This window comes from Magnolia sinica, chromosome 14 (genome assembly GCF_029962835.1).
Source record: "Magnolia sinica isolate HGM2019 chromosome 14, MsV1, whole genome shotgun sequence".
Classification (NCBI taxonomy): domain Eukaryota; kingdom Viridiplantae; phylum Streptophyta; class Magnoliopsida; order Magnoliales; family Magnoliaceae; genus Magnolia; species Magnolia sinica.
This window is the reverse complement of record NC_080586.1, coordinates 66,183,110-66,209,971: the sequence shown is the minus strand read 5'-3', so window position 1 is coordinate 66,209,971 and position 26,862 is coordinate 66,183,110. Positions and strand designations below refer to the sequence as shown.

Genomic DNA, 26,862 nt, shown 5'->3' with positions numbered 1-26,862 from the left:
TCAGCTCCAGGATCATCAAATTCCAGAATTAACGGCTTGCTAAGTTCCCACAAGCCATCTACAAATCCGACAGGCACACGTGTGCTAGCAGTCCAAGTGAAGTGGGCCAAAGCAAATGAAACAAATGGAAGGCTAAAAATACAAGTTTCTTTTAGCCATTCATTTGTTTCGGATGCGGACATCTATACACTGTGACACACTTGATGGACATGCCAATCACTCCCAAATGTGAATGTAATGTGGAGGCATTTTCACACCGGGCTCGAGTGAGGTGACTTGTGGGATACAAGGGCACACTTGGGTGGACGGCCCACGGAACCATGAATTTGGAGCTCGTGTGAGACGGGTCGCTCATGTGAGATGGAACCCATGGATTTGGAGCCTACGAGGGGGTGGAACCCATGGATTTGGTGTCCACGAGGAGGGTTCAGCTGAGGACCTAACTCATGGATTTGGGGCAACGGCTATGAGATAAATGGATTAATTCACCATGCTCTATCAGTTCGAGCTTTTAAAGCAAGTGATTAATTGTCCTGCATCAGAATGAGTGCTTGCAAGCAAATGGGCATAGCAAACCTCTATAATTCCCCATCATCCAATGCCCAAGCTCATTCGAGTTTACAGTTTTAAGTGGGGCTCATGGCAAACCGGTCCAAACCGTCGATGTCATGGGTCCAATGAGGATGGCCCAATACACCAAAAACCTCCAGATACGAAAATCCAAACCCCCTCAATTGGTGGCCAGAAAATAGACAGTTATGAAAGCAAAAACAGCAACGCATGCAGGCCACACCCGTACTTCACATTAAGAGCTGACAAAATCTATGAATCGGATCACTTACATCGAGTTTCCTTTTGATGATGAAGACAATGCCAACCCCTTGGAATGTTTGTTTCTATAGACCCCAGGCATTTACAATTGGCCACACTTCATTGATGCCTTCGGTAAGTAACTTCAACGTACAGGATTTATCGTTGATGGAATGTCATAACCAGTCTACATATTCAGTCGAAGCCTTGGAACGTTTCTTGGGCTTCTGATATCTATTGTTCTCAAATCTTGCTTTAGCTATGAGAGAATCCAGTACTGCTGCCTCAGCTGAACTATAGAGCGAGTTTAAGACGCTGCGGCATTGAAAATGACAAAAACCAAGCAGAAAATGAAATGTGAGGGGAACGAGAAATCCAAACCTAACATTTTTACAATTTGCAGATAATGGATGCTACTTGCAGTTGCATATCTGCAGTCGTCAATCACTATAAACCCACACATAACCACATGTGCGAGCCCTGACTGTTTACCAGGGTGGCCCCATTGTTAGCATGCCCTGGCCAGAAAAATCAGACTGGTCCCCTCATCAGGTGGACGAGCAGGTATGAAGAAAATGAATGGTTGAGAAAGGAAAAAGCCAATGTCCATGTTCAAATTCAAAGTACTTTTGGCCTACCCCATGACTTGACCAGCAAGATTTTTGTGCTGGGGCATAAAGGCAATGGGGCCTCCGTCGGCTGCCTCAGCTTGAACTATATAGGGCAAATTCTAGAAAAGAGGACATTGAAAATGACAAAAAAACAAGCAGAAGATGAAATGTGAGATGAAATGGATATCCAAACCTAAAATTTTTACTATTTGCAGATGCCGGATGCTTACTTGCAGTTGCATACCTACAGTCGTGAAACACCATAAACCACACGCCTACCATGTGTGCAAGTATGGACACTTTATCACACCCAGATCCATAGCTCAACTGGCAGACTGAGTGGAGATACCTTTCAACACTTGAGGTCTTGGTATCGATCCCTAGTGGGGGTGGCTAACATGGAGTGTGTGTACTAACAAGCTAACAACCACCCCCCCCCCCCCCAAACAAAAAAAAAAGAAGTTATGGACACTTTATCAGATGGCCCCATTTTTAATACACCCTGGCCCAAAAGAAAATCAAGCTCAGGTTGGTAAGCACACCAACTGAAAATGGATGATTAACAAAGCAAAACCAATGTCCATGTTCAACATACTACCCCATGATTGGAGCAGACTGATCTTTGTGCTACGGCATATAGAAAGTGGGGCCTACCTTATGAACGGCCCCAATCTCCTAAACGTGTGATAAGTCCGCATGAGTGGATTGACTGCAGGTGTGCAACAGCAAGTAGCTCTCCTCTTTGCTAGTAGAAAAGATGTGTTTTCTCCTTAACTAAAGCAAAAAAGTACCTGTCAAGTAGCTCCTCCAAAATAACTCTTTGAGAAGGCGTGACGTAATGGATACAGCTTCTTGGGCACTGGCCGACAGCAAGCTGCACTTGGTAATCCTCACCATGTCCTGTTTAAAATGACAGATTCATAAATAGAAAGTTGGGACACTGGAGCAAACAACAAAATTTAAAAAGATAAAAGACCATCCATCATAGAAGACAAAACAATCTACAACTGAACGTGGGTGCGAGTATCTGCACAGTAACCTCAAGCCTTGAGTTCATAGAAATGTGCCCATCAGATCAATGGCCTCCAATATGGGCAGTCAAGATCATTTGCACAAAATTAGGTTTAGCCAACAATTTAATCCATCTATTTTATAGTTCCCATCATGGATTGCTTATGATTCTAAATAATCACTTCTGTTAAGCAATCCTAACCGTCCCATCCATGGGTGACGAAAAGGATGGCCCCAAAAAATAAGGCTGAATCTAGGACGGATTTGACCATCTGATCACTCTTATTTTTATCATTGTAGCCCTGGAAATGTGTTCTAGATTTAATGGACAGTTTAGATCGATCTATTGGACTGTCCAAGTTACCCAATGCTACAAGGAGCACTATAACTTATAGTGCTCTGGGAGCATTGGAGGTTGGAGCATTTCTCTTTAAATTCCTATATAATATGTACGGACATCCAAAAAACTCAAGAGAGTCGGAGGAATTGGAACTTGTTCCTTAAAGAGATGTTCTAGTTAATAATCCCTGCAATATCCAAATGCAGTTTATAAGTACTAAAGATACTGTGTAAAAATTCTTATATTTTCTTAGATTTTGGTGCAATGTTTCAGAATAATTTCCATGTGATTAAGACATTAAAGAAGCACTTATCCATAATGCATATAAACCAATCACTCAATTGTTCAATTTTGATGAGACATTGTTGACCATTTAGTACAACTTTACAAGAAAGTGAAGAGTAAACTTTGACCTTGAGAAATTGCACATGCAGTACCATACGGGGAATCAAATGCGAAGGCATGAGGTGCCCTTTTTACACATGAATATGGACATCCTGAGAACAGAAAAGAAAGGAATCAAATACGGACGTTCGTCATGTTGATATAGGGTTCAAAATAGAAAAGATAAAAATATCCACCAGCAAAAGTGATTGTTGCAAGTCAAGGTGTATAGAAGCTAATCTTCAAATAAGAGAAATGCTCCAGTGCTCATGCAGGACTATAAATTTTAGTGCTCCTAGTTGCATTGGTCCCCTAGGACAGTCCAATCAATTGATCTGAACTGTCTATTAAGTCCAGAACACATTCCATGGCTACCCTGCAAAAATTTCACCGATCGGATATCTAATCCATCCTTGATTTGGCTTTATTTTCTATAGCCATCCCTTTTCCAAGCTATGGATGGGATGGCTACCACCGCCTAACAAAAATTGCTCTTTAGAATCATAAACCATCCATGATGGGTCCTAACAAATAAATGGAACAAATTGTCGATTCAGCATTTTTCATAAATACTCTTCACTCTGCACATTAAGACTGTTGATCAAATGGTTAATATTTGTCAGATCAGTGTGATGCTTGCATGGTAGCCCATGAAATGTGCACTGGACCTAATGAACAGTCCAGATCAATGGATTCGACTGTGTAACTGTTAGAATGCAACTAGGAGCACTATAACTTATAGTGCTCTGATAGCACTGGAGCATTTCTCTTCAAATAAAGTATTTTCAAAAGGCCAAAAGTCATCATATTGTAAATCAACTCATCTTTTGAATAACAAGTTCCAAATGTATAAGAATAGAAGAATAAATGAACATATAAATCTGTATCAATATCAACATGGCACCCACTACAAAGTGTTTGTTTTAGGGCTGCAACTTCGGTTTCAGTCAACCCAAACCTGACTGACCCAACCTGAGTTTGGCTCAGGTTGGGTCAGGTTGGGTCAGATTGTCAAGGTCCTTGGTTTGTGTTTGGGTTGAGAAACAGCCCGATTAAAATTCAGCTTGGGTTCGGCTTGAGCAAATTCGGGACCAGTTAAGACAGCTTGGGAATAATCACATGCATTTGGGTCAGGTTGGATCGTGGTCGGGTCAGGTCAGGTTGGGTCAAGTATAGAGGATTTCAGGTTGGGCACCTTGGGTTGGAATTCAGGTCGGGTCGGTTCAGGTCGGGTGCGGGTTGGGTCCTCTTAAGGTCAGGTTGACCCTCAACCCAACCCAACCCAACCCACCAGAGTTGCACCCTTAGTTTGGTCATTACATCAACCATTGCCCATTGGGGTAGTGGTGAGGGTATGGGAATATGCATATGAACCATCAAAGCTGAAATTCAGAGCATATAAATGAAGGATACATGCATGCATTCAAGATGTGCATGTCAAGTCCATATCTACAAACTCGCACATGCACATGCATGTAAGCATTCATACAACTGACCTGAAGGCTACATACAAAAACAGAATAGCCATCCACACACAAAAATAAACTTGCAAATGCATGCATGCACACTACCATGTGCCATTGGGATGGTGGTGAGGGTAGGGGAATGCACATGAACTGTGAAAGTTGAACTTCAGAGCATATAAATGAAGGATACATGCATGCATTCAAAGATGTGCATGTCCAATCCATATCTACAAACTCGCATGTGCACACACATGTAAGCATCTATACAACCAGACCTGGAGGCACATGCATCCACACACAAAAACAGAAAAAGCCATCTACATACAAGAACAGAATACTTATCCACACAAAAATGAACTTGCAAATGCATGCATGTACACGGGATAAGTCATCATACTTTCACCTCAAAAACAAAGTAGTGATGCTACCTATGTGACATGTTGTTTTCTTTAATTGTTGCAACAGAGAAGTAGAAGACATGTTGCAATTGAGAGGTAGAAGAAATGGTAAGTTGCATGCCATCTGTCTTTCCAGCTGCTAAGGTCACTCAAAAGCAGCGATTTAAATATAGACGGTATCAGCCGATCCACATGCAATATCAATGGTATCAGCTGATACTATCAATATCACATGTGGATGTGGCTGATACAATATACAAGAGTTATAAAATGCCTCCGTATCGTACAAAATATCACAATGCATCGCCAAGGTATCGGGATATATTGATACATTGCAATATTTTGCCAAAAAACCTTCATAAAATCCCCCCTATCATTGATACATACGATACATTGTGATATGTATCAGCGAAACATTGCAATACATTCCCTTACTGGTAATTTGAAAGGTCAAAAAATCGCAAAAAAATAATAATAAATAAATAAATAAATAAAAATCCCCACAAGAGGAGTTATACTTGTATCGTATGACATATGAATTATATAAACTCATTTTGGATATAATTGCATCACTTCTTTCAGACAACGCATAGCTTAGGACAGAATACAAAGGAACCTTGTTGTGCATGCTTGTTTTTTGTGATTTTTTTAGTTCGAAGTGTGTAATTATGCCTCTTTTAACATATAATACAGTTTTATTGAAAATTTCCATCATTTCACAATGTTTCCCTCAAACAGTGACACATTCCCTAGTACATGCAATATTTCCCATGAGATACCAATATGTTTTCTGTATCCCAAGGGTGTGATACATGCATCGATACCGATATTTAAATCGCTGCTCAAAAATACTATAAAAGGCAATATAGTGTTACCTATTTTAGTTCTTACTGCTCTAGTATATGTCAGAAAGCAAAAATATTTTCATTGCTCTAATGGCCTACCCAGCAGCTTATCTCCAAGGTGTCAACTTGAAAAGCATAAGAACTTTTCAAGTAAAAGAGTTGATGAAAGAATCTGCTCTATTAAAACGTATGACTCAATGAATGTTGTTGGCGGTTCTTGGTTCTAATAACCATGTTGTTAGTTTCTTAGTATTATCATTATTAGAATGTCATTAACAGTTCCCAGCAGTATGTCATTCTAAGATGTATTATCAGTTGTTAGAATGCATTTTTTTGAGAAGATCGGGGAAAGATTACAAGTTTGTCATTGTTATACCAATGTTATTTCCTTCCACTACGCGCAATATCTATCAAGAATATTCTCATGTTGCTACCTAAGGAACATGCATGCCCCAAACCTAAACAAAAACAATAAAATGAAGCCATAACTCATAAGCACCTTTGCCAACACAAAGAGCCTCATTTACGAAGAGATCTAACGCCTCGCATTCTGGATCTTCAAAGGGGTCTGCACATTTCCTACAAATAAATCCCAAAGAGTGGATCATGTAGTTATACATCACTACAGAATCATCTGAAGGTATAAAAATGGTAAAATATGGCGATGGATGGTACTTCAATAAGTTCATCTCTATTAATACAATGATGCACAAGGAACATCTTTTACCATGCTTTACGCAGTAGTTATCTAAAGTGGAAGCAGGAACACATGCAGAGGCATCTATCACCAAAATGATTCAAAGAAAGTTTCTCATTTACCGCATAGGTATCTGAACTGGAGCAGGAACATTTGAAGTAGGATAAGACACTTCGAATAATTGGCACCAAAAAAGCTTCCAAAAAATTTAGGAGCAGCAATATAACTGGACCTATTTGGCACCAAAAAACTCTCACAAAGTTCTCAATTCCAAAACTTTCAGTTCTCTCCACGTTCCACAACTAGCAGGAAATATTAAGGTCATGGGTTGCAAGCAAGGTTTAAAGCACCGGCTTTGGAATGCAACTTGTCTGGTTTGAGAACCAGAATGACAAGCCAAAACTGATACAACTCACAGGGTTTCGGACAAGTTGCCTGGATGATACATGAAAATATTAAAATCCATTTAAAATCAGAAAAAGTTCAAAAAATGAATAAATTATAATTAAAAAAAAAAAAAACCAAAAATGGGATTTTTTTTAAAGATAAAAAAATGGGATATTTAGGTTAACATAATTACAACCAGTCAAATTGACGATGACTTGAGCAAACTTAGCATGTTTGTGTAGTATGTATTGTCTAGTGTCCAGTATCCAGCTGAGCTGGCAGTCAAATCAGCTCTTACTGGGAGTTCCATGCTGACTAACCCACCTCTATCTCTATCTTTTTCTTTTTATTTTTCTTTTTTCTTTTTTCTTTTTTCTTTTTTCTTTTTTTATATTTATTATTATTATTTTTTTTTGGAAAGTTAACACTACCAGGATTGAACCTTGGATCACTAACGCACACTAAATTGTCTCCACCAACTCATCTAACAAGCAGGAGAGAGCCCACCTCTACGTCTATGATATGTAAACTCTGAAGATCATATAAATGCAGTCATTGGTTTTCCCATCTTCGCCTTGAGATTAAAACTGGGAAGCTCTTGCTCCATATTGTAGTGGGCATGGCATATCCTAGCCTTCCATATCCATATTGGTGCATGCTGCTACTGCACTGCTCTCAGCATATGCTTCATATCATGCTGTGCCTAATCCACAATGATACTAGTGGCAGCACTGGTCTCTGGGTAGGCCCATATCTAATGTGGACCCATGGCTGCCAACTGCAGCATTGATATTGGGTTATGCTCCATATCCACAAGGCGCATAAGTTTCCCCATTCCCTGGTCCATAAGCAAGATTGACCCCGTTGCCCATATGTCTCTGCTCGATTGGAGGCTTTGATGTTGAGGATGCAGTGGCACATCTAACTGGGCTAGGTATTCATCTTTGTTACCTTGGGTGTATGTGTGTGTGGGCCTATAGCTGGGCCCACAAGTACATACACCTGAATCTTATATGTTATGGACCTTTGTCCTCAATTTTTCAGCATTTTATCTTCGTTTCATGCTTTCCTTATTTGCTCCTTAGCCTTCATTTAGCTTTTCCTTCATATAAGGGCATATATGTAATTTTAAATTTTCTTCTATTTTCATAAATAAGAGAGGGTTGGACATCCAAGCCCCATATGCTCTCCCTCTTAAATTCTCTCCTTCTTAACATGGTATTAGAGCCCAAGTACTCCTAGGGTTTCTACTTCTAAGATTTCTTCAAAAAAAAATTTTTAGGGTTTTAAATTATGGGTTGTTGGATTTGAAGCCCTTCCTGATTTTTCGGTTGTCCAATTGAAGATATTGCTGAAAATTCTTCTTCAAATCCTTTTTTGAAGACTTTTTTAAAGGACTAGTTGATTTTTGCTGAATGGTTGAAGGTATTGCTGGGCATTTGGTCTCTTTAATGTGCGGATGAAGCCCTTTGCTAATTTCTAATGTTGTCCAATTGATGACATTCCTGGAAATTCGTCTTCTAATCTTTTTTTGAAGATTCGTTCTGAAGGACTTGTTTTTTTAACCTTGGCTAGGGCACATTGGATTTTTCCTGTGGAAGAAAATTTTTTTGTTGCCTTGCAAGAGTTTGTTGGATTTTTTCTGATGAAGCAGATTTTTGTGTTACTGCAGCTAGTGTTTGCTGATTTTTTCTATTAAGGCAGATTTCTTGGTATTTTTTGCCCTAATTTCCAGCAACTGTATTTTTGGACAGCAATTGGGTTATTAATCTTATTTTTTAGCATGTTTTTTTACCGCAAGACCCCCTTTCGTGTGTGATTGGGATTCGACATTTGTTGGAATTTTCTTATTGCAGTCGTTCCTTCTCCTTATTATTGTTGTTTATGGCATTGTTTTGGCACTGGTTGTTTGAAATTCTATATGGCTTCATTATCCACATTAGAGACTATAGGCCTCGTTAATTGCATAATGAAATGATTAGTTGTTCATTCTGAGAACCATGGCCTGCAAAGTACAATACATAAACTGAAGTCAAATAATTACCTTCAGTGGGCAGTGGTCCGAAGTAGTTGAGATGTTTATTGAAGGCAAACAAAAGTTGGGATATATAAATTGCAGAATCAAAGAACCACCATCTATCACTTATCTCTCGTATGCTGAATGGAAATCAAACAAATTTGTTGGTTAGGTCCTGGCTCTTAAACTCTATGGAACCAGAAGTTAGCAAAGGTCTTTTTTAGTTATCCACTGCTCGTGAGATTTGATTGATGGCCTATGAATTGTATGCTGATTAGAACAATATAGCCCGCATTTATAATATAAATTAATCAATTGAAATAGGGTGGAGATATTTGTATTTGATTATTATCCCAAGATGCGGGGTTTATGGCAGGAATTCTCCTTTCTCAATGATATTCAATTTGTGTGTTCTAAAGATGTAGTCCGATAAAAAACATAGAAAAAAAAAAAGAAAAAAAAAGGGACCTTTGAGTTATTGGTGGGTCTTAATATTAATTTTTTTAGGGCTTCTTAATATTGATTTTGACTCCATGTGTGCTTGGATTCTTAGATCACCTTCTTTATCATCTCTTAGTAGTGTGTATGCTTTGCTTTTACATGATGAGAAGCGTTGGACCATTATGGGTTCAATTGTGCTTGAAAAATCTGCCTTACTAACAGGATTTGGAAACTTTTATTATATTGGTACTGGTCATGGACGTGGTACAGGGAGAGGTGATCATGATGGTGATAGAGGCCATGGACGTAACACTGGTCGTGGTCGTAGCATGGATCAGTTGTGTACTCATTGTAACGGACATGAACACATTGTTGACTATTGTTGAGTTCTTCATTGTTGTCCTCAGGGTAGAGCAGCCAATTTTGTTGCCTCGGATGGCAGGGAGTGTTAGATTACTGTTGGGAAGGCGACGCCTTACACAATTTTACCTATAGTTCATCAATTGGTGATGCGGTTCATCTCTCAAAATCCAAATATGATACTTTGTTAAGAGATGCCACTCAGAATAATGCCTCATATACTTCCTTAGCCCAGACAGGTAACACATCCACTACCAAGTCCTTAGATTATTGATTTGGGGGCTACTCATCGTATAATAAGTACATCTGGTTCTTTTTCTTCATACACTTCTAATCCAAATTTAGGTCATGTAAAATTAGCGGATGGTACCCTAACACCTATTGGGGGTAAGGGTATTGTATTTATCTCTCTGTCTTTCTCATTGTCATCTGTCTTATTGATTCCTAATATAGCGTCTAATTTGCTAAAAGTTAATAAGGTTACAAATGATTTAAATTGTAGTGTGACCTTTTATCTTGATCATTGTGCTTTCTAGGATCTGAAGACAAATAAGCTACTAAGTGGTGGATGTGAGAATGATGGTTTATACATTTTTCGCTTAAATACTTCAAGTCATGTTAGTGAGTGTCTTAGTGTCAAGAAGGAAAACCTTTATATTTGGCATTGTAGGTTTGGTCATCCCTCGAGTCTAGTCTTATATTCTTTGCTACATGCATCGGTTGAGTCCAATGATGTTAAAAACCTATTGTGAGGCTTGTGTCTTAGCCAAACAGCATCAGTCTGTTTATTCTGAAACAATCCCACAGAATTTTTTCTTTGGTTCATTCAGATGTATGAGGTCCAATTCCTATTATTTATAATGAATTTAAATATTTTATCTCGTTTATTAATGATGCATTACATATGATGTAGATTTATTTGATGAAAACTAGAGTGAGGCTAACTCTATTTTCAAAGTTTTTTTTTTTTTTTGGTCAAAAATCAATTTAATGTGAATATCGGAACTCTTCGTATGGAAAATGTAAAAGAGTATCTTCCTCATACTATGTCATCTTATCTTCATGAGCATGATATTAATAACTCTTAGACCGTGCATGCATGTACCCTGCAACAAAATGGAATGGCTAAAAGGAAAAATAAACATATTTAAGAAGTCATTCGTGCTCTCCTCGTTGGTATTATCTGTTCCTAAATCTTCTTTGCTAGAAGCTATTCTCATAGCCTATTATCTAATTAATAGTCTTCCTACCAAGGTTCTTGCTAGCAAGTCACATGTCCAATATTTTTCATCCTTTTATCCAATCCCTGAAATTCCATTACGGGTCTTAGGGTATGTGTTATATCTATAATACATTATACTGATCCCCTTATAAATAAATTGTCAAATAGAGTTGTCGAATGCATTTTCTTGGGATATTCATCTTCACAAAAGGGGTATTTTTTTAATCTAATTACTAAAAAGTATTATGTTTCTATAGATGGAAAATTTGTTGAAGACACTATATTTTCTGGTGGAAAGGGGGAGCATCATTCTATGGTTCTTCATGTCCCTATCATTGAGTCTGATGAAATATTGTTTGTGCCTTCCAAACCTGATAATGTTCAAGATAAGGTTGCTATTGATTCTACTAAGTTCAACTTAAAGGTATATGAATGGTAGAATGTTTGTAATCCCATTATTTCTCGGGACACCACGAGACATGTTCATTTGGCTACAAATACTGAAAGTATTCCTACTCGTTTGTCTATTTATGTTTATCCATATTTAAACAACTCTTCCATGGACTTACCCGTGGCTATTAGAAAAACGAAAGGACGAAGCACCTCTCATCCCATTCAACGCTTTATTTCCAATCATTTTGTCTCCTTAACACAAGTCTTTTGTCTCCACTCTTAAGTGCTCTTCCTCCACCATTCTTAAAAATCTTAAGGCTATTATTTCTCCTCTGTGACAAGCTACGAAGGAGGAGATAGTAGATCTTAAAAAGAATCATACACGGGAGATGGTTGTATTCCTAGCTGGGAAGAATCCCATGAGTTGTCATTGGGTATATGCATTCAAGTACAATCCTGATGGAAGTATAGCTTGACATAAAGCCCGCTTTGTAGCTAAAGGCTTTATGCAGACTTTTGGTGATGATTATTGTAAGACCTTTACACTTGTTGCTAGGATGAACTCTGTTCGGGTAATTATTTCTCTTGTTGCTGATTTGCATTGGTTGTGCATCAACTGGATATTAAAAATACCTTTTTAAATGGTGATTTGACCGAGGAGATCTATACACTTCCTCCTCTTGGGTTTACTTGAAGGGGGAGGAGTGAAAGGTATGTCGTCTAAAGAAGACGATATATGGTTTGAAGTAGGCTTTTCGGGCATGGTTTGATAAATTTAGCGAGGCCTTGATATTGGATTTTTCCGTATTCATTCTGATCATTATGTGTTTATCAAGAGGCATGTGAATGAGATTATTATTATAAGTACCTATGTGGATGATATTCTTATTACATTCGATTATGCTATAATGGTATTTTTAAATTGAAATTATATCTAACTAAGATATTCAATATCAAAGACTTAGGATCATTAAAATATTTTCTTGGAATTGAAGTCTCTCATTCCAAAAAGGTCATAGTTTTGTCTCAACAAAAATATGCCCTCGATTTATTGACTTTAACCGGTAATCTCGATGTCAAACCTATTAATTCTCCATCGAAAGTCAATAAGAAGTTCACGGCAGATGAAATGGGAACTTCTTAATAATCCTCACATGTACCAATGCTTGGTTAGGAGTTTGATATATTTGACGATTACTCGTTTTGATCCATCTCATGCTATGAATTTGGTTAATTAGTTCATACATGCTCCTTCTCATTCTAGCCACCTTGAAGCAATTCGTCGCATCTTACGCTTCATCAAATTGTCTCCTGATCATAGCCTCTTATTTAGCTATAATGATAAACTTGATATTGAAGGATACTCTGATGCAAATTGGGCATGTTCTTCACATAATTGTCGCTCTATGTCATGCTACTGTACTTTTTTCTATGACAATTTAGTCACCTAAAAGACTCAAAAGCAGACAGTTGTGGTACGTTCCTGTGTTGAGGCTAAGTATCATGTTGTGGCGAATACAATATATATGAAATTATGTGATTGAAAAGCTTTGTTTATGAATTGGGATTTCTTGTGAAAACTCATGTGCCTATGTACTGTGACAATCAAGCTGCTATTCACATAGCTTCTAATTCAATTTTTCATGAGCACACAACATATTGAGGTTGATTGTCACTTTATTCGTGAGAAGGTTGCTACATGTATTATTTTCACTCCATTTGTTCCGCCATTCAAGCAGTTGGTAGATATCTTTACAAATGCTCTTACAATGGAAGTTGGACGACGTGTTCTTCGCAAGCTAGGCATGATTGATATCTATGCCGCAACTTAAAGGGAGTGTGGGTGTATGTACGTGTGGGCTTATGACTGGGCCCACACATACCAACACTTGGGTCTTATATGTTATGGACCTTTGTCCTTAATTTTAAGGCCTTTTATCTTTTTTCATGCTTTCTTACTTACCCCTTGGCCTTTATTTAGTTTTTCCTTCATATAAAGGTATACATGTAATTTTACCTTTTCTTCTATTAAAGGGTTGGATATTCTCTCTCTCAAATTCTCCCCTTCTTAACTGTTACCAAAATCATCTAGAAAGTCCCATCCCTAGTTAACATGGTCAACTCATTTCATACATGCATATGGATGCCACTTCCACAACCACATTGTGCATCATGATTCCTTGGCGACAACGTCATCAACATCAACATCAACATGACAATGCTACCACCACCACCAAAAGCGGTATGATAGCACTACTACTAGGACCACGTGCATTGTTGTCAACATCAAGTGATTATCACTCTTCCTCCTTTACCATATACTTGCATTGTTGACTCACTCGTCTACCCATCCAATTCCAAAACGCATCTTTATATAGTCTCTCTTCCCTCCACCCTTGTTGTAGCAACAACTTGTCGATTACCTTTGATAGCTTTAAAAGCCCCTTTCATTAGCAACTTGCCTTACCTCAAATTTGGGATTGTTTTGGTTTCTTGGCTATAGATTGCTCCATTAACTCTAATCACCTCCCTTGAACTTTTTGTCATTAACACATCCCATTCCTTTTACTGCTTCTTTCTCACTAGATCTTGGTAGAATTTTTCAAAATGGAGATGACTAAACATTGCTTCATAGATCAATCTATTAAACAATTGATATAATTCAATTACTTAACTCAATTATTAGCACCCTTGTGGCCATTTCCTTCCCATATTATAACAAAGTGAAAATGTAAAGACTACCATTAAAGCAAAGCAAGCGAGACTTGCTAAATCACATGAATTATATCCCCCGTCTCTATGAATATGAAAGAATTCTCCCTAAATGCTTTGCAAGAAAAGAAATGATTGGATTTAATGATTGGATTTAGCCTTGAATTAAGAACATCAATAAAAGATTTGTAAGGTTAAGACTTCTCTTGCATGTTCTAGTAGGAAAACCCGCATGTCTTTCCAATCTCCCTAACCTTAGAAATATGATGATCCCTTATTAGCCCTTCCTTTAAAAAAGCTAAAGAGTTTCAACCTTGTGATGCCCTTAGTTAGATTGTGAACATTGAGATATGTTAGAGGAGGAGAGAAGTTGTAAAAGAGAGGAAGAGAGAATATGAGAGAAAGAGAGCACATAGGGCTGAAATACCCTGCCCTATCTTATTTGTAATAATAAGAGGAAAGGTAAAATTACATATATGCCTTTATTATGAAGGAAAAACTAAAGAAAGATTAGGGGAAACAAGAAAGCATAAAACAAATAGAAGAAGGGACAAAGTCTAAGACCAAGACCCATAACGCAAGGCCCAGGTGTATGTACCCCTAGACCTAATCATAGGCCCACACACACACACACACACACCTCTAAACTCCCCCTCAAGAGGAGGCATAGATATTAATTATGTCAAACTTGCCAAGAACATGTCGTCCACCTTCCACTGTAAGAGCATTTATGAAAATATCCACAAATTGCTCAGAATACAAAATAAATGGAGGAGAAACAATATCTACAGCAACCTTCTCACGAATAAAGTGACAATGAACTTCAGTATGTTTTGTGAGCTCATGAAAAACAAGATTAGAGGCAATATGAATAGCAGCTTGATTGTCACAATACATCGACATAGGAGCATTCACAAGAAATCTCGATTCATAAACAAAACTTTTCAACCACATAAATTCACATATTGTATTCGTCAAAGCAAGATACTCTGCCTCAGCACTACGTCATGCTACAACTGTTTGTTTCTTTGTCTTACAGGTAACTAAATTGCCACCCAAAAAAAGATAATACCCTGACGTAGAGCGACGATCATCTGGGTAAATATCCCTGAACATCAAGATTATGATGACAACCAAATAGGATACCACACCCCCAAGTCAATTTGATGTATCGCAGGATGCGACGAATGACTTCAAGATGACAAAAACAGGGGGCATGCGGGAACTAATTAACCAAACTCACCGCATAAGACAAATCTAGTCAAGTAATCGTCAAATATATCAATATGCTAACCAAGCATTGATACATGTAGGAATTATCAAGAAGTTCTCCATTATTCGCCCTGAGCTTTTTATTAACTTTCAATGGAGAATCGATAGGTTTGAATCCCAAGTCGAAGTCAACAAATCAAGAGCATATTTCTATTAAGATAGAAATATGTCCTTGTTGGACCGAGAGACTTCAATTCCAAGAAAGTATTTTAACATTCTCGAATCTTTAATATCAAATACATTACTCAGATCTTAATTTCAGATCTGATATGCCATTAACATCATCATATGTAACAAGAATATCATCGATATATACACTCACACTAATAATCTCATTTGCATGTCACTTGACAAACACAGAATGATCAAAATGAATACAAGTGAAATCAATACGAACCAAAGCCTCACTAAACTTTTCAAACCAAGCGCGAGAAGCCTGCTTCAACCTATATATTGCCTTCTTCCCACATACTTTACTCTCTACCTCCTTTCAAGTAAATCAAGGAGGAAGTATATAGATCTCCTCAGTTAAATCATCATTTAAAAAAGCATTCCTGACATCCAACTAATGTAAGGGCCAATTCAAATTGACGACAAGAGAAATAATAACCCATACAGAGTTCATCTTATAAACAGGAGTAAAGGTCTCAAAATAATCATCACTAAAGGTTTGTGTAAAACCTTTAGCCACAATGAGAGCTTTATGTCGAGCTATACTTCCATTGAGATTATACTTGAAAACATATACCCAACAACGACCTACATGATTCTTCCCAACTAGTAACTCAGTCATCTCTCATGTATGATTTTTTTTTCAAGAGCTATCATCTCCTCCATAGGTCAGTGCCATAGAAGAGAAAAGAGGCCAATTTTTAAGAATGTTGTATGAAGAATACTCAATAATCGAAACAAAAGACCAATGTTGAGGAGACAAGGAATGATAAGAAACAAACCTTTGAATAGGATGAGAGATACACAGTCTATTTGCTTTTTTGATAGCAAGAGGTAAATCTAAGATATGTTCTAAATACGTATCATCATAAATAGGCAATCGAGTAGTAACACTATCAGTACATGTTGCCAAAGGAGCATACTTCGTAATGTCCTGAGAAATAATAAGTTTACGAACAGTCCTACGTTCATATACTTTCAAGTTCATTTCTAGCACTGTCAGGTTCAGAAGACACAGGTACCATCTTATTAGGCTCAAGAATAGGAATGGGAATAACCATAGAATGTGTCTCCTCCTTTCAATCAGAAAAGTATGAGGTATCTTCCACACATTTAACATCCATAGAGACCGCGTTTTAGGGCATGTTTGAATTTTCAATTCAGTGGTAAATACCCAGTAAATGCATAATAATTATTTCACTTGGTATTTACAGCACTATTTCCGGTGCTTGATTTGACCGGCTGCTCTTTAGACACAAAACCGAGAAGGCCACAAAATATTTGTGGGTCCCACCGTGATGCATGTTGATTATCCACACCGTTCATCCATAATGCCAGCTGAATTTATGGCATGAGCCAAAAAATGAGGCATATCCAAAGCTCAAGTGGACCACACCATGGGAAAAAGGAAATCAAACACTTACCATTAAAAACCTATTGGGGCCACTATTTCTTTTGTTATGGGCCACTTGAGTGTTGGATTTGCCTCATTTTTCGGATCATGCCTCAAAATATTTTGGTAAAACGGATGGACGGAATGGATATATAATACACATCACATTGGGGTTCACAAATTTAAATTAACTCTTTTGAACAGGTTTCCAAGGCAAAAATTCGTTTGAAAATCAAACGGGTAAAATGGTAATAATTACCCATTTATAGGGGTAATTACACAGGCTCTCAAAAATCAAACAGGCCCTTGGTAAGAGGATTAAGATATTTATACCCCTTTTTTTAAAACGAATATCCCAAAAAAATACATTTGACAACTCTATTCGACAATTTATTTATAAGAGGATCAGTGTTATATACATAACATACACACCCAAAGACATGCAGGGAAATGTCAGATGTTGGATAAAAGTCCGAAAATTACCGAATGGGAGACTTTCCAACAAGAATTTTAGCGGGAAGACGACTAATCAGATAGCATATTGTAAAAATACCATCAAACCAAATGAGCCTAAGTGACTTCTAAACGATGTGCATTCCTCCTTTCAGCCATGTTATTTTATTATGGGGTATATTTACGTGTGGTTTGAGAGTTAATATCAAGCTCCTGAAGATAAGATATCATAGTATGAGAAATGTACTTTTTTGCATTATCTATACGAAGAGTACCATACTCACATTAAATTCATTTTTATCTGAACTATGAAACACTTTGAAAGTAGAGCTAATCCCATCTTTAGATTTCATCAAATAAATCCATGTCATACAACATGCATCATTAATAAACGAAATAGTATTTTAAATCCGTCATAAATAAGACGAATTGAACCCTACACATCTGAATGAACCAAAGAAAAAATTCTACTAAAACATTTCTCCACAGGTGGATAGACAGATTTATAGTGTTTGGCTAAAACATCAACCTCACACTTTAAATTTTTAAAATCACCAGACTTGACTGACGCTAATAATAAAGACTACAACACTATACTTGAAACCAAACTTACAATGTCAGAGATAAATGTCTTCCTTCTGGACAATAAGACACTCAGTTGAAGTATTCAAATGAAAAAGGTATAAACCATCCTTCTCATTCCTTGGCTACCTTACTAACTGATAACAAATTAGACGTAATATTAGGCCCCAATAAAACAAATGACAAAGAAAAATATAAGGAAATAAATATAGTACCCTTACATAGGAGTTAAGAGTACAATCTGTCAATTTTACACGTCTTAAACTTGAATAGGCAATAAATGAAGAAAAAGAGCCAAATGTACCTGCCATATGATCGGTAACCCCTAAATCAATGACTGAAGGGCATAACGCATAGGTAGTATGAAGAGTAGTGGATGTATTATCTATATAAGCCAAGGAAGTGGGTAAGGAGGCCTTATTCTGAGTCGCATCTCTTAACAAAGCATCATACTTGAAAGATGAACAACATTACAAGCCGGTGGAACCGCAGATGAAGCTGAGCAAGGAACCATGTCCCCAGTAGTAGTTTGAAAATCTCTGCCATCTGAAGCTGCAAAGTTAGCGCAACTCAACCCGGAGGTCTACCATGATAAACCCAACAATAATCCACAATATGTCTCTATCTACAATAGCGAATACACAATTGATCGATGTCATGACCATGGTCAATACCACGACCATGACCACGGCCACCATCACGTCCTCCTCTTCGTGACCCCTCTACAACATCCAGCATTAGCATTATCAAAGTTTTAAAAACGTATCACAAGAGCGGATTTTTCAACCATAATCAATCCCATAGCAGTGTGAAGCTTCTCATCATGCAACAATAGTGCATAAACGCTATTAAGTGATGATAAAGAGGGTGAATCGAGAATCCGGGCACATGGTTCAAGCTTTGTGTTAAGGTTGTCAATAACTCAAATTTTATTTTCTTCTCAATGCTCTTCTTATATGCCTTTGTATTTGTGGAACACAATGAAGATCATCAAGAAATGATAATTTCTGCTAGAGACCATGCATCTTGGCATGATAGTTAAACATTGATCATAAATATTATAAATCCGAGCAATATTATTCTGATTTCCAATCTCCTGATAAATATTATAAATCCAAGCCATATTATTTTGATTTGCATACAGTTCATGGGCAGACAGTCAAATCTCACGAGCAGACCGAGCAGTAGATAAACAAAAGCATGCATTCGTTAACTTCTAGTTTAATCAAATTCAGAAGCCAGGGCATGACACACAAGTTATTTGATTTCCAGTCTCCATATGAAGGATCAGACAGTTGAGGTTCTGTGATACCGCCATCTATATACCCCAACCTTTTTGTTTTGTTCAACTAGACATCTGACTACTTTCGACCATTGAAGGTAATTGTTGGGCTTAAGTTTATGTGCGGTAATCTGTAAACCAGAATTCTCACAACGAACAGCTAACCATTCCATTTTAGAGTTAACAGGATCAACTGCCTCAGAAGTCGACCAAGAGGCCATATATAATATAAAAAATAATAATGAGAGAACCAAGGAGAAGATGAAGGGCCTTAAGGCTAAATAAATAGAACAAAAAAGAATTTTTGTGATAGTGCTCCTTGGGATGCAAGGGATCTCTCTCATGCCCCATAGCAGTGTGTGTTGCAATATCCCACCCATCATCAAATGATGCATGTTGCTGATGTGCCCCCAGCCAAAAAAGTCAAGCCAGTTCACTCATATGATGGACCACGTGTGTAAGTTGAATATGGATGGTTGTCATTTTTCTAACCATCCATTCATGCCTCACGTATTTTGCCTCAACTGATGAGTTGACTGGCCTGACTCTTGGTCCAAGGTATGTTTCCTGTGGGCCCCACATGATGAAAGGGAGGTTGGTGCATGCCATGTTGACATGTTTTCTATGAGGCTGCCTCTCCATCTTACTCCCAACTCTGCATTCCCACTAACTCTCTCCCCACATGCATCACACATGTCATTTACCAGTTCTAACACTTTTAACTCTTATGGAATAGCAGAGGCCAATGCAATATCAACAGGAGAAATCCAAACAAGAATCCAGTTTAGAATGTGATCAAAAGAAGGCAATGGTTACTCGTTAACCTTGAAATCCTTGTCCAACATATCAAGTTTGAAGATTTATTAAACATGTGGTCTTACCTTTCTGCAGTCTCAAACTGGTGGTGCATGGACAATATCTGCAGTCATAATAAAATGTAATTGAATATACCTCTACTATTATTATATAATAAAGAAGAGACAAAAGCAGACATAATGCAATACAGTAAGGACATGTATAATGTACATACATTCACATAGTGACAACATACTAAATACAAAAGAATATTCAATCATATATGAATGATAAATCCTTGAACCTATATCCGCATAATCACATTAGATAATATGCTTAGAATTTACATGCACATCTACATTATAAAGGGAATGTTGGGCCAAAAACCTGGCCCACTAGATTTTTTTTAATGGCCTAGCCTCTGGACTTCTAAACATATAAAATATGTCTAAAAAATAGTCCCGTCCATCTTTTCCTAAACTTAGCAATTACTACTACTTCTAACTCTTGAAATGAACTACAATTTAGCATTCTTATCACAAAAGTCATCTCCCATGAAGGAATAAATTCCATCCCATCTCCCAATTCTGGTGAAAAGGTATTCTGGACGAAAGGCATGTGGCATTATTAATTCTCCATTCACATCCACCAATCAGACAATAAGGACAGTCCTACAGGTACAATTTTTTGCACTATGTTCCCATTCACAGTGGAACTCACTAGAGCCCTATGTATCATGGGCAAGCATTGTAACTCAGATACTAACATGTGGGTCGGTTTTGGACATGAACACAGGCTATCGGACACAATAACTTTAAAAAGTTGAGTTCATCGACACATGCATACAGAAAACATTATGGATGATAAGTATTATATAAACACAGTAATTATTTATATGCAGAAAAGTGAATAATATAAGCATAATGAAATATTTATATATAAAAGGTGTCCCAAAATGAAAGGAGAATAGAAATTAATCACTAAAAAATTAATAATGTCGCAAAATGAAAATATTATAGTAATTAATCGCTAAAAAATTAGTATCATGTATGAACCGTGTCCAAGAATAGTGGATAGATGTGCTTACAGGCATGGGACATAACTATTAATGGGCTAGAGCACTCTTACTCAATTAGAACTCCCAGGTGCCCAAATGGCTTACACACTTTTCAATTATGCTACATGACTTGAGACTTATATAGATAGGAACAATAACAAACATTTCCACAAATATTTGATGTCAGGGAAAAATACTATATGATGCAAACAGCAAAGTTAATGTATTCTCAACATTTGTTTGTGTCCACGTGGCACAATTTCAAAAAAGTACCATGCCCTTGTTACATAGGGCTGAAGCTGGAGCACTTTTAGGTAGTTGGACAAGAACACCTAACTAGCGCTTTTGAACCCAAACCAAAAAATAAAAATAAACTAGTAGTAGTAGTAGTAATCCATGGATCTCTCTTAATACACACCACTGCCAATGCTGGCTAGGGAGCAGTAATAGAAATTTGTTAATAAAAGAACAGTTGGTACTTACTACCACGATACAGCCAGAAGATATTTAAAACTTTCAGAATTCTTATGATCACTACTAAAATTATCAATTTTAATTCATTAACTATTGTTAATAAAAGTACAGTTGCTATTTACTATCATGACACATCCAGAAGATATTTAGACAGAATTTCAGAATTCTTATGATCGCTACTACAATGATCATTCTTATAAACTGGGTGGGCAGCCATCACTCTTATATTCGTTCTTGTTGATCTCTGAGTTCAATAGTGTCACTTTCTCATCAATTGGACAGCATTACTTCTTTTGAACAAGTCCAAAGCAGCATATATTTGCAGGGCTAATTCAGCTTACTGAAACATTGGACAAAAGAAATAGACAAGAAGCTTAAATCATTCATTTGTTTTAGTACCTCGTAGGCTTGAATTACACGGCGAATCATAACATTTGAACCTCCGGCATCTTTGTTTACGTCGGGGTGGAATTCTTTTACCTGCAATAACGACAGGAAGTGGTTGTCTACGGCAATAATGATGACAAAGGATTTGATAAAGTCTTCTTAATATATGTAAACCTCATATTTTGGAGAGATGTCATATATCACAAATCTATGAATAATATTTGAACACATGAACAGAACAATAATTGATGTGGACCATCAATTTGGTGAGCCACCTCTTCATGGACCCTCATTCAAAAATCGCAACACTCAAAGGATCCTCCTATCCATCCAACCAATGTCTTGCAAAATGGATGCTCCACGTCGTTCATAACACGCAAAGCCCAATCATCAATCTAAACCATCCATTTAGCTCAGATTGAATATGATTTTGAGGCATCATATCATTAACGATATAAATATCCCATTGTGGCTTGGAAAACTGACAATTACCAAAAAAAAAGGGTTGAACAGTTTTTATGGAGATGATTGTCCAATAAGTATTTTTCATTCTTTTTTCCTTTTTATTTTCCCCTTTTGTGCATGGTGGCATTGGATAATGGATTGAACCAATGTAGCCCCAGTTGACTCAAAGGCATGTCCATGTGTATGAATGCCACTCATAGCTTGCAATGTAAAGTGTTGGGAGCACTAAAGCATTTCTCTATATTTCACAAGAAAAAAAAAATTTGTCTGGAGGATTAGTAGCCAAAAAAACCACCTGTAATTGTAGGCCACAAGACCTCCAATATACATGGAGGATTGGAGCCCATCCTTGATAATCGAGACCATTATCTTGTAGGCCCACTATGGATGGCCCACGGCAAAAAAATACATCAATTGGGCAATCATAACCATCGAACAAATGGACTTTTGCTCATTGGCCATCAACCAGTGACCTTTCTAAAGCTACTTTATTGTCCAACCAGTTGGATTTTTAATCATGGGCACATCCGCAATGTTGCACTGCATGCAGGTGTGTCGTATCTGTTTTACCCAATCTGTAGGGCATATTCTACTACCGAAAATTTGGTAACCTATTTTGAGGATCATGTTAAGCAGTCTCATCAGTGAAGTGGCTTTAAATTGTCCGGGAAACTATTCTATCATCTCCTCCCATGGATGTAGCCACACATTACAATGAACTGTGTAATATTTGTTTTTCTGTCTTTCCTTTCCTTCTGTTTATTGCTTCTGGTTTCACATCATGATCTACCAATCCAACACATGTAGGATAATATGAATGAATGTTCCAACCACTATAGGTAGCAATGGGCCAGGCTGCCCAGCCCAGCCTAGGTGACCCAGCCTTGAAGAACCAGGCTTGGGCCACTAAACCAGGCCTGAGGTTTGGGCTCGGGCTTGAAATCTAGGCCCAGTGTCCAGGCCGGGATCAGCTAGGGCCAACAAAAAATAGCCAGGCCTGGCCCCAGGCCATTGCTCTAGCACATAGTATAAAGTCCGTGTACTAATGTTATAGTAATATGAAGAATTTTGATACTCCGATACAGTGTGATGGATGATATGCAGGCACTTAACTATCACTTTGGATGGTGACAGTGCATAAATGCACTCATTTAAGTTCATGCACACAGTGAATAATTGGGTGGGGCATAGGCTTCGTTGATGAATGATCTTATTTAAGTCAGGTGTGCTACATAAAAACTTTGAAGAGCATGATGATTCACAAACAAGCACTCACCAATTGTACATGTCATATATGTAACTTAAACTTACAGGGCCGGCCCTGGTCCATCTTGGACCTGTATTGGCCTCAGCCCAGCCCTAGCCCAACAAGGCCCTGTAGGACGAGGACCAGGACCGGAGCCTCTTTAGCCCATTAGAAGTCTGGGCCAGGGCTTAGGGCTCTATGGCTGGGCCAGAGCCAACCTCCACCCCACCCTAACCTGACCCAGTGCCTACCAACCTGAGGGTGAGCCCACATAGGGTGGAGGTCACTGGGACTACCTGTCTTTCTCACCGTGATCTATTGCGAAACAACCATGGTAAAACTTCCTCCTTGTGAATCTTATAACCAATATATTACATTGGGCATTGATGGGAAGTAGGCCATGCTTGCTTTGTAACTCTTATATCCATTGCCCACCTATCCATCTTCTCCACCCCTGTCACATCCAAGGTATTCTATAATGGTAACGGTGGTCATAACGGCCACCCGTTATGGCCTTTTTTAAAAACTGTATCGGCAGGTCATTTTTTTCATGGTCATTACAACTATGTAATGCATAACAATTGCCACCGCTACCATTACATAATGGCCGTTACGGCACACCACTCACATCAGCTTCATTGATAGACGAAGATGCTCATTTTACCACAAGAAAATTACGTGCACCACAAGAGCGCCATTTTCCTAAGATTAGGAGACATGTACATGTATCAAAATCATGATGAACCATAACAGTAAAAGTGGCAACCATTATGTGTTATAGAATAAAAAAATGACTACCTTGATCAAACCATTGAAGAGGTATGCATCATCATCATCATCTTCTTCTTCTTCTTCTTCTTCTTCTTCTTTTTTGGGAAAAATAATTCTTCCTACTACGTACGATGAATTACATTCCAGAATTGTAATTCATAGGATGAATTACATTCCAGAACTGTAATTCGTCCTCAAACCATCCTGACAAGTCCATCGAGTGTTTAGTTAGGGCATCAATAAGGGAGATATTTTGGACATGGCTATCCATGTTGGGGCCTAAATATAGTTGCACAAAGTGTGAACCGAAGCAACAACAAATTCGGGTGCATGAGTGGGGAAGCAATTGCTTCAAAATATTGGCAGGTATAAACTACGAAGTGGGAGTGAAAGCTAATCCGAAGCGTGATTCAAATCAAGAGTTGTACCTGGTTACGAGGATCATATAATTCCTACCTCTTGACTAGCTTGATGCCCAAACACATGCCCCAATCATGGAGCAACAATTGGCATTGTTGGTCCCATGGCATGCACCCCAGGGTCTATATTGATGTTCATCACTGTTTTACAAATTATGGTGACTCATTTGCTGTATACATGGAAGCCATGCACATCAATTCAAATCATCCAAATTGTAAGACCCAATTCAGATGAAGCATTCATCACATTTCTTAGAAAACCCTAACCATCAAAATGGTGTCTATCAAGTGAGCAGTAAAAAAAAACATGGTGCATGGCCAGTATTCAACGGGTGAAATCAAAATGTTAAGATTTTCCAAACAGTGTGACTTCAATAGAGCCCTAGATTTGGATTGGCCATATTGCCACACTTGTACTCCATAGTATAGTGGATGACTTACCATCATCTTTAAAACAGTGGCGAACTATAATGACAGCCAAACCGTCATTCCTACATCAACAGGTCTAATGCGAGGGATGTGGGGAGTAAGGATGCTTTGGAAGTTGAAATGAATTGGCTTGCAAAAGTTCAATTGAGTAAAGTGGAATTCGAAATTACCCAAGTTGGGCCAGCCCCATCATAATGAGGAACAGACCCCCCGACAGCAATTCAGATCATTTAAAGCTGAACTGCATGGAAATGCAATTAGTGGTTTGTCATCATTGTGAATTAAAACAGTCCAACCTCCATTCCAGTCTGTATTTAATGAAAATATGGAAGTTCAGTCCAATAGAGCATCCAAATACACCGTGCAATAATTGGCCTAATAAATTGGAAATAACCAAATTGCAATTTCCTTCATTAGCATTCGCATTGAGGGACTAGATTCCAAATTGCAATCACGACATTTTCAAGCTGGAGTTGAAACATAACTACAATTTGGTGCCTACTTGCCCATCATAAACATGATTAAGAGGCTTGCAACTAGGTCCAACTCGTATTGTCGTGGGCCAAGTCGGGTCTGAATCAGCCGACTCACCTGAGTTGGGGGTGACTAGTCATGGAATCAAACCGATTGGGTCCGACAGAGTCCGAGTTGACTCGGAGGAGTCGCATCAGACTCCTCCGAGTCTTAAAACCATGATTGTGAATACTGAATACTAGCAAAGGTCCTTTAATGTTTTCTATTTTCTCTTGATTAAGATCAATGATCCACTAGTCCCATAAGTTCTCCTAGTCCCATAGAAACTTGTGAATAGTCCAATCAATTGATCTGGACCGTCCATTAGGTCCAGCACATGCTTAATGATTCCCCATGCAAGGACTATCCCTTCACATAGCCATCCATTTCCTGAAAATTGGATGAATGATTAGTGTCATCTGATGAAAAATTCTTAGAAGGAGCCACACAAACGACCTATCTTCAACAAATGATCCCAGCCACCCATTTCATATGATGTTGATTCGATGTTTACCACCAACCATTCAGTGTGATCTTCGCACAGTGCCCCAGTAAGCATGCCCCGGACTAAATGGACGGTCCAGATCAATCGATTAAGAGCATTATGACGCGCACTGGTCTGTGTGCGGTGGATCATTTCTCCTACAATTCGATTCGGTTGCACATCCAAACACGGGCGTAAGGAGCATGTTTGGATTCTTGGATTGCTTTCTTACCCTTGCTCGGAAAGCGGCTTTGATGTCGGCGAGGGTGCACAACGACGGGTCGATGCCGAGCACTTGGTAGGGGGAAACCCGCTCGGAATCAGAGCTTCCAGAACCTTCTTCTGCTCTGCAATTCCTAATGACGAATGCTGCTCTTCTTCTTCTTCTGGAAGAAGACGAAGGGATATTTCCGTACTTTGGAAAATGGCATCCTCTATTGTATGAGGGATTGCTGAAACGAGCTGTTGCAGCGAAGGTATTTGAAATCAGAACAGCATCGGAGATTTTCATGCCCAGCAGCATCTCCCTCTCCCTCTCTCTCCCCACCTTCGAAGCGGATTGCGTGGTGAACCCA

At 38.2% G+C, this 26,862-nt stretch overlaps 1 protein-coding gene across 2 annotated transcripts; it reads right to left on the bottom strand.

Moving 5' to 3' along the window:
- Positions 1 to 781: 781 nt before the first annotated feature.
- LOC131226041 (uncharacterized) lies at positions 782 to 26,862 on the bottom strand. 2 transcript variants are annotated; one of them, XM_058221696.1, is made up of 7 exons: positions 26,520 to 26,862; positions 21,973 to 22,053; positions 20,129 to 20,166; positions 6,365 to 6,444; positions 3,186 to 3,269; positions 2,213 to 2,321; positions 782 to 1,125 (listed from the first exon to the last, which is right to left on the bottom strand). In XM_058221696.1, the coding sequence occupies exons 1-7, from the start codon at positions 26,808 to 26,810 to the stop codon at positions 987 to 989; spliced, it is 822 nt and encodes a 273-aa protein (XP_058077679.1). In that variant the 5' UTR covers positions 26,811 to 26,862; the 3' UTR covers positions 782 to 986. The 2 variants fall into 2 exon arrangements, with proteins under 2 accessions (XP_058077679.1, XP_058077680.1); XM_058221697.1 differs by lacking the exon at positions 3,186 to 3,269.